The following is a 9,852-nucleotide window of genomic DNA, read 5'->3' on the forward strand; positions in this document are numbered from 1 at the left end:
TAGATGGGGAAGAGAGAAAGAGATGGAAAAATACGTTATAACGTATTTAATAAAAGTCAATTTTTGTTTTTCGACTTAAATTTTGTTTAAAAGGTTTTGTTCTGTTACAAACTAATTTAAGCTTTGTCTAAGAAAGTGAGATTTGAGATAGGGTCTAAGGTAAAAGAGTTAACTAAAGCAACCTCTGGTAGAAAGTCTTTTGGGGGAGAATGAGGAACAAGTAATAGGAAAAAGGTTAAATAATATTAATTTGGTCACCGTGAAGTTAAGATTTTAGTGTCGAGCCTCACTGGATGAGGAGAAAGCAAAGTGAATATGTAATTCAGTTCTTTATAGCTGAGAAAACAGAAATGATAGATCTTACCCAATGGCACACATCTGTCATTTATACAAAGTAAAACCTAAACTGTAATACAGCTCTTGGGTCTGGAGATAAGTTGTGAATGACATTCATTAAAAGAAAGATTTCTAATATTTTTATAAGAATAGTAAAAAAGATTGTCATATAAATCAGAATCTTTGGTAAAGCATGACAGTGTATGTTAATGGGATAAAAGTATTGAAAAATTAGAAAAAAGAGATTCCTTGGTGCTGAAACCATAAGAAATAAAAAGTAATGAACAACATCATACTATTAGTAATAAGAAGCAAAACAAGAGGAGTCACATGGTGTGCAAATGGGTCAAGTACAAGTAAATGATCTTTCCCAGGGGTATTTCCTGATAGAACTAACTGGTTCATCTAAGTTAAATAAAAAAGGGAAAAAAGTAGTTTTATTTGGCTTATTTTTCTACTTATATCCTAATGTAAATGAGTAACACCCAGTGCCTGGGCTCACAGAAGACACAATAGTATTAATAAATACTATTAATAAAACATATCAATAAATAAATACTACTTATTAAATGAATAAACAGACCACAAACTGATTTAAGCACAGCCCCCAAGTATTAATAAACCTTTAGATCAGAAGTAAAAATGTGTTTGGGTTTTCAAGGGCTTACTACTGGTTTGATGCAGTCTTTATATACTTAGAGACACAGCTATAAAAATTTAAAAGACTTGACATGTAGCAATATAAAGTTAAAATGGAAATTAAGGGCATAATCTAAGCAGTAGAACTTAGCAAGGCTACTACATCTTACCAATGTCCTTCAAGTAATCAGTGGTGACTCATGGTAGCCACAGACATTTCCTTTAAAAGGATGGAACTAAAAAGGTAGCTCTAGACTCACAGGAAGTAACATCAGATCAGTTATGGCAGTAAGAAACGGGCCAAGGTACACTTAAATAGCATGGCTTTTGGTGCAAAGATATGACCTCTTGATCATACCAATGGCCTCCTCATGTTTATCATTATACTTCTTTTTTGGTCACATGAGACAAAAGAATTTCCATAACTGCCTTAAGAGAGAAGAGTAGACAGACAGCAGGGTGGTGGGTGGAGGTGGTTTCCATTAGATATCCAGGTAACTTACTTATTCAAACATCAACGAAGATCTGTAGGAATGCAGTTCTAAATGGCTATTCATAACTTTGTTAACATAAGATCACAGTTACAAGCATATTGAATATATATGAAACTGCTTCTGCATTAAGAAATAACACAAATTATTTGAAATTTGGTACGTATGACCAGAAACTTAGTGTTCAGACCATCTCTCTTTTTCAGTTCTTTCCATTCTCTTACCTTGAGAGGTGGTACTTTTTGCACCTGGATTCTGTCCCCTCTATTGAGAAAGGGCTGTGGCGAGACTTGAAATGGCTGCTGGTGCTGCCGATTCTCAGTGACACGCGGCCTTTTCTCCCAGCTCATAGAAACCTCTTCTTGGGTGAGAGAAGACTTCCTCTTGAGGCTTTCTGGGCTGTGATCAACCAGAGTTGACGGAGGCTCTTTCACAGCGGTCTCCTGTGGACCTGCTTCTACTGTGGGCTTCGTTATCGGTTTTTCCACTCCAGGACTCTTGGGTTTGCTTGGAGATGTAACTAAAGCTTCTTGGCTTTCATTTTTGTTATGATTAGAAGCTGTAGTGAGATGATTCTCTTTCTCAGACTCCTGTTCAGCAGAGGCAACTGGCTTCTGCTCTAAGACATCCTCATCCTTTGGGCACTTGATGGGAAGAACGCTGCTAAGCTCATTTGTATCGCTAGTTGAGGAAAGTAAGGGCTCTGTGGATTTGGAGTTTGGCTGCATGTTATCTTGGCTTTCGTGCTCTTCTTTTCTGACTGGTGATGGCATATGTACTATTTCTTCTTTAGACTCTAACTGGGGAATTACTGGGACTATACTAACAAGAGAGACCTCTGAAGGAAGCATGGATTTTGGTTGCTCAGCTGGGGTTTTCTTTACTTTGGGATCACTGGGTGAAGCTGTCAATTTCTTTGAATCCTCAAGGCTCAGGCCAGAACTAAAAGGTGGAAGGAACAAATATTATAGATGAGAAATGGCCCATGTTATTGAAGGCATTATGAGAGATAATGTATATGGCAATGCCTAGAAGAACTTGACAATAGGTATTCTTCATCTATTATCTTTACCATTATCATTATTAGTGAAGGTTTAGGAGCCAGATTCAAATTCCGGCTCTATATACACTATCCATGTGATATTAAGTGACTAGCCTTCTGTGCCTCAATTTCTTCAACTGTACATTGAAGTTAATCACTTCACAGTGCTACTATGATAATTAAGCTAATGCATATAAAGTACTTAGAACAGTATCTAGCCCGTAATAAAAGCTCAATAATGTTAATTATTATTATTACTTCCTGTTATAAAGGGGTCACACAGTCTAGGGACAGGCATCACAGACCACCCACAAGGGAAGTGAAAGAAGGCCAAGGCCCATGTACCCCGAGATGGTGGTTTTGGACTGTGATCAACTCTGCTCTGCAGTACCTGCAGAAAGGCTGGCCCGAGAAATCTAGAGGACCCAGAAGGGATAGTAGGAAAGCTGTCTGTCAATGTTCTCCAGAGGTCAGGAAGTACAACTCTTGAGTTTTTGGAAAGTGTGTTTAAATTTCACGTGGCATAGCTCTAAAATTCTGAGATTGAGTGTATCTCAGCTATTCTGGGAGTGAAGGCCAACTGGGATTTTCACAGTGTGTTCTGGCTAAGAGAGAGGCTACTCTGTAGGGTCATTAGAGACTCCTTCTAATGTTTTAGAATACTGGTTAACAGGCAAAAACAAGGTAGCCCTCTTTGGTGACTTTAAATAATCAGTACTGCACCTCTGAGATGGAATGGCTAAGGATGAAAATGGACAGTAATCAAAAAGTCCTATGAAAGCTGGCAAAAAGTAAGACCTGAAAACTGAAGGACTCATGAACTGTTGCAGTGCTCTACATGCCTAATCAGGAGGAAATGAACAATATTCATGGAATACCTGATATCTGTAATAATGGTCTAAATGTATACACACCATCATTTCATACCAAGAATATAGACAAATCAGTGTATGAGACTCTTAATCTCAATAGGAATCACTTCTTAAATGGCCATGTTGGGATCAATGAACACTCTTTGGAGATAAGAAGAGAGTCAATAGTTCTCAAGTTGTGGTTATGGCATCTCCTTCAGGGCTGCCATTAGGTATGCAGAAGGAAGGAAGGGAGACTAACAAACAAATATGACTCTGGGTGTTCAATCTGTTTCCAACTATACAGGTTCTACTGTTACCTATTTAGATGTGCCCATTAAGATTTCATTTAGATTTCATGTTAGAAAAAAACTGATTTAAACCCTTGAGAACAGGGTTTATTATCTGGTTTCAGCAACATACATTTCTCCGAGTGCCTTCTATGGAGGAGAGATTGTTTAAATACGTATCAGATAAAACGGTCCATGTTATAGGATTCTAGGACTCCTTAATGATTCTGGGTAAGTTATATTGTGAGATAATTAACTACTATAAAAAATATACAGAAGTTCAATATTCTTTTATCTTATAAAGTTACTTATAAGAAAAGCTAATCTATTCACAGAAAGGGACTCTAATGCAAGATAACAAAATCTTTTTTTTTTTTTTAAGAAATCATCCCACCCACAACAGTAATATGCTAGGAGTCAGAAATTATGAATGATCCAATTCTGTGCACCTGAGATTCAAAAAAGAAAAAAAAAATTCTCAGTAAAAAAGAAGTGGTGAAAAAATAGAAGCTGAAGACTCAATTTTCTGGAAAGACGCTAAGATGAAGCACCACATGACATGCAGAAATTAACATCTGGTTTATAGCGCTTATCTTGACATTACCTCTGACCATAGTAGCTTTCAAAGAATTGCTCTTTCCATGGCTCTACTTTTTTCTCTTTCTCAATCTCTTGACGAATTCTCACTTGCATCTCAGGTGTAAACTCACCTATAACAACAACAACAACAAAAAGGATATTCAATAGAAATATGCTGTTTGCAACTTTTAATTATTTGTAAATCTTGAAAGACTCATGAAGGAGTCAGAATACAATTCTATGAAAGCAACAGAAATTTCCCCAAATTCTTCCCTGTAAGGGAGTACCGAAGTGCCATTAGGTGGAATAAAAATACTTGCACACCACTCCATGTAGTTTTCAGAATGCAGCTGAGGTCAACTGGGTCTCTTCTCTGGGCTTTCCTTGTACTATCTGCTTCTTGCTCCAAACATCATATTCCCTACAGATTTATTTCATCACTATTCTTGAATCTGTAATTGCTTTCCACTGGAAAAATACTCATGAGCTTTCAGTAAATAATGCTATGGGGTATTTTATTATTTTAAAGTTCTGTTTCTCTAAAGCAACCTGTGTTTTAGGCCTTTCATGTCTAACTGAACAATTTATGCATAATGAACAGCTGAGGCCCAGATTAAAGGCATTTGAGGTTCCAGTAAAAAGGCAGGGAGTTATTTTGGAGTTGTCAGTTTTCTAATTGTTCCAGAAACTGGACCAGGCTAGTGCCCTAGCAACAAGGCACTTAACATGCCAAAGACCTAGCTACTCTGAATATGCCATTTATTTGCATATACTAGCAACCACCTCAGTCCCTCCCACTCCATCAGCAGAGAACAGTCAATGTGCTTGGTATGCTATCTTCAAACCTGTAGCCCAGAAAGACTGCTCCCTTTAATGCTCTAATACCCAGGTCTCCAGGAAATAGAGGTGGAAACGGCAGACTTGAATTTAAGACCTCCTGGGAGTAAGAAGAGGGAAAGGCAAAGTTTTAGAGGACAGTCCTGGCATACAAGGAGGAAAAGAATTTGGCTGTCAAAATCCAATTCAGAGTTTCTGCTTTTTTGTTGAGTCTACTGTGCATAACAGAATGAGGAATAAAAAGTACTGAACTCTGTTCGCATGTGTAGTGTTCAAAATTTCTGCTGCTTATAAAAATGTAATCACATGACTATAGGTACAGCACTGACTGCTAATATGCAAAAAAAGTAACTGATAAAAATCAAGATGTCCTTGTTGATAATACCTACTTTTAAAAATTGGAGGGTTGGAGGACATAAATTCTTTACCAAATTGTTCTTCAAAAAAGATACTGGTAACAGGTGTATTTTAAAATCCTTACGTGATCTCAATTCTTTCAGAAAAAAAGGGGTCTCTGCTCAAGAAAATCTTTAAGAAAGAGAAAGGACTAAAGTAATCAGGGACCAAAGAGAACCCTTCCATACAGAATTCATTCTAAAAAGAAAAATAGGAAGGGAAAACTCAACGATATAAGTTAGCTAGTCAATTAAATTTGTCAATGATCTGACAAAAAGTAACCAACAAATAACCTTCCTAATACTCTTCTCATAAATTTATTTTAAAGCTTCTCACACTTGTTTTAAGCTATTCTTTGGCAAAACTTCGTGTGACTTTTCAAGTGCTAGTCTTTTTATTCAATGTGTACCAAATCACAAATGAAAGATGTGAAATAAAAATAATACAGCCAGTAGTTTTAATAATGACTGCATTATTAGAATCACTTAATGTATTAGAATCACTTGAGAGAACTTAAAGAAACAAAACATTGAAGCCCGGGCACCATCCTAGATCAATTAAATCAAATTCACTGAGAGTGGAACCTGGACGTCAGCATTTCTAAAAACACCGCAGGTGTTAAAATGAGCAGTCAGGGTTAAGAACTGAAAATAGTGACTGATACTACATACTATGCAAATGCAATCAATCATTTTTTATACTTTATAATTTACCCTCAGTAAATTTGGTAGATCAGAATTATGGCAAACCATGTGACCACATACATGGCAAACCAGTGACCACAGTTGGCAATTCTCGGTCATAATCTACATTTATTAAAACACTCTGACTGCCACTGAACTTATACTTCAAATGGGTAAATTTTATAGTATATGAAACATTTCTCAATAAAGCTGTTTTTTAAAAAAGTTCTTAGTGATTCTTTTTACTGTTAGTTTTATTGAGGTTGGGCAGTAATAAAGAGGTTCTATTACTGCTTACCAAACCATAATTCATAGCACCATAAAATAACTCTAATTCTATACTCTGCTTATTAGGGAGCTTATTAAAATTTCAATCCCTAAGCATTAACCTAGAATTACTAAATCAGAATCTTTAGGAATAGGGCCTAAACATTTATTTCTTAGTTTCTCAGGTGACCTGAAATCCCTAAATAAACATATTGTTGGACCGTCTAGAGCCAAATCTGATTAGGAAAAGAGGAATAAAAGTCTAAAAGTCTTGTAATGTGTTTCATACAGGATAGGTAGGCAACATCCTGTCCTTTGCCTTCCAAAATTATTCAAAGACCCATTGAGGCACAGAGGTGCCAATATGCCCTCATACATATAAGGCAGAACACTTACCTTCTGAGAGTCTTTCCTTCCAGCCTTGGGCCGCTGAAGTGAAGAACTCATTGTTAAGGGCTGAGCCATTTAACTTCATCAGACCATCTGGACCAACCTGGGTCAACGAATAAGCCAAGGAAAGCTTAAAAGCCAAATGTATCATGTGGAATATGACTTCCTTTCTTTTTAAAAAAGAATGTATATATGCATTTAATTTTATAGAAACATGATTATTTCATACCATGCTGCTTATTATGGACCTCTATTTTATAATGTAATAGCATTCTGGTAAGGATAATATAGTAGTAATTTTATAACCATGGGACAGGTTCCAAGAACAAAAAAAATTTGTGTGTAACTAGGTATTTTCTAAAAAGGCTAAAACAATTCACATTTCTACTAGAAATAGATCAAAACACCTTTTATCTTGCGAACAGATGTGAACGTGCTATTTAATTTTTGCCAATCTAATTAGTGGGTTGGAAATGGTAAAAAATACCCTATATCCTGACTACTAGAGTTTTATGCATCTTTTTGAATGTTTACTGAATATTCAGATTTACTATCTGTGAAATGCAAATCTCTATCATTTGCTCACTTGTCTATGAAGCTGCTTGTTTTTATTCTCAATTTGTGAGACTCCTTTACATATTATTCATAGTAACATGTTATATGTAAAAAATATTTCACCCAATCTGTCCATTGACTTGATTTGTGATGTCATGTTGTCTGGCTGAAAAGTTTTAAGAATCTTCTTTGTATTAGATTTTGAATTTCCTGTCTTGGTTTAAAACCACAAAATCTTATTTAAGAACATAAAACACAAGATCTAAAAAAACTTGGATGAAAACACTTAATGAAATTGCCGTTGTTCCCAAATTTAGTATCTATATTCCTATCAGAATCTCTATGAAGATTTTTTTATTAATAAAATGATCTGAATGTTCATATGGAAAAAAATTTAAAAACTGATAGAGAAAAACTGATTTTAATTGCACCTATAAATACATACCACATATAAGTAAATAGAATATATGACAAAGATGGTATTTCAAACTTATGTAGGGCTGGAACAACTGGCTATCTATCCAGCAGAAAATAAAGTTGAATCCCAATTTAAAAGCAATTAAAAAATTTAGGTAACTACTTGATATCCTCGGGACTGAGGAACTCTTTTGTCAACCACTTTACTTTGTAAATCTATCTGAGCCAACATTACTTCTCCCTGGCTCTAGAGGAGAAATTGGTAGACATTGTCTGTAAAGACATAGACTGCAAATATTTTAGGCTTTGCATGCTACATGGCTTCTGTTGCAAGTTCTTAACTTGGTTACTGTAGCATGAAAGAAGCTAAAGACAGTATATAAACTAGTTAGGAGTGCTGTGTACCAATAAAACTTTGTTTACAAAATCAGGCAATTGTGGGGGTGTGGAGGGGGGTTCCATAGTGTAGTGGTTAGCACATCTGCTTTACACGCAGAAGGTCCTGGGTTCGCGCCCCAGGTGGAGCCATGGACCATACCCCGGGTGCGCCAGGCCCCGGGTGCACACTGCGAGCGCATGGGATGAGATGCCCTGCCTTCAGAGATCCACTTCTTAAGTGGAGATGACACCATTCGGCACCTTCGGCACCTGGCACTATCCGTAGGTCAGGGGAGGAAGTAGTGGTGGGGGGAGGGGAATCAAAAAGAGGGGGAAAAAAAAAATTCAAGCAGTGGGCTGAAAACAGCCTGAGGACCTTACTTCGTTGTACTATAGAGAATTATCAGAGGAGTAACAGGTTTCCCTATGAGAAGAGGTCATCTAACATTTGAATATTCCATTGATGAGCAAGATACTCCATCACAAGTCAATCCATTCCATGGTTTAATAGCCTCAACTATCTTAAAAAAATGTTTTGTAACTCCAAATCTGCTTTCTGGAGAAACAAAGAAGTTGCCCTCTTCATATGATAGACCTTCAAATCTGTCCAAAGAAGGTGTTTTAATCCACTCCATTCCCCTTATTCTTTTCTCTGGTCTAAATACTGTTTTTCTACTTTTCACTTTTGTACACTTCATACACTGAATTATTCTTTCCAATATTTCATCCTAGTAATAACCAGAATTCTTTATAAACACTCCAAATTTTGTCCGACAGTGAAGTTGTATTTCATTTAATTTGAACTCCATACTCTACACACAAATACAATATTTATCAGTTTACTTTATGTTCCCACCATAATAACTGAAAGAGGCAGTGACCTCCTACTAAGACTACCACACAGGATTGCACTCTACAGCAAGTTGAACAGATAACTCTTAAGGTCCCTTTGAATTCTAAAATTATATGTGGCAATCCTTCTGAGAGATAAGGGCCATTAGTCAAAAGACAGTTCTGAGGAACCTGCACTACTTAACTACTCACAGACCCTCGTTAGGTCCTATATTATCGTTCCCAACCTAATAAGCCAAGTCTTCAAAAAGATGAGAGCAATCTCTAATGAGAAGTTCTCTAATAACTCTGCCAAAACGTCAATCTCCTAACGTGTTCTAAACAAGAACTGGGCATGTTATAATTTCTCTAGAAGTGATAATGTGGAGAAAGCAGTAGCTGGGAATGATCCATTTTACTTCTTTGCCTTACCGCTGGTAGTGGACCTGACTTATTTGGACTCCCTGGAAATGGAGTCTGACCTGCTTTCACATGTGCTGATTCACAGCACTATGAAACTGATGTCGATATGGTCAAATAGAAAGATGATTTTCAGGATTAGAAAGATTTGGTTTTGATTTTACAGGCAATTAGCTATTGTGATTTGTGTAGTTTACTTACTCTCCATTAATTTCTCACTATAAACCAGGGAATATATCTAGCTCTCTTACTGTAAACTAGGAAAGATAGCTCTCTCTCATCTAGCTTTTATGATTAGAAAGGGAGAGCTATGTCAGATTACCTAAAACAGTAGATTTTTGGAAATAGTAATGAATTAAAAAAAAATCTCAGAACTGAATAAATCTTAGAAAATCATAATAGTCCTATTTTCCTTTTGCAGAGGAGGAATTGGAAGATCAGAAGGGGGAG

At 36.4% G+C, this 9,852-nt stretch overlaps 1 protein-coding gene across 4 annotated transcripts in view; it reads right to left on the reverse strand.

Moving 5' to 3' along the window:
* The window catches only part of ASXL2 (additional sex combs like 2, transcriptional regulator), a 106,109-nt gene that overhangs the window by 12,194 nt on the left and 84,063 nt on the right, over positions 1 to 9,852 (reverse strand). For all 4 annotated transcript variants that reach the window (XM_015588184.2, XM_015588183.2, XM_006910290.3 and 1 more), the window contains 3 exons: positions 6,808 to 6,904; positions 4,254 to 4,359; positions 1,691 to 2,408 (listed from right to left, as the gene is read on the reverse strand). In XM_015588184.2, coding sequence (XP_015443670.1) covers positions 1,691 to 2,408; positions 4,254 to 4,359; positions 6,808 to 6,904 — 921 coding nt within the window. The remainder of the gene's footprint in view (positions 1 to 1,690; positions 2,409 to 4,253; positions 4,360 to 6,807; positions 6,905 to 9,852) is intronic.

The sequence above is a fragment of the Pteropus alecto genome, unplaced genomic scaffold (genome assembly GCF_000325575.1).
Source record: "Pteropus alecto unplaced genomic scaffold, ASM32557v1 scaffold61, whole genome shotgun sequence".
In the NCBI taxonomy this organism is placed as follows: domain Eukaryota; kingdom Metazoa; phylum Chordata; class Mammalia; order Chiroptera; family Pteropodidae; genus Pteropus; species Pteropus alecto.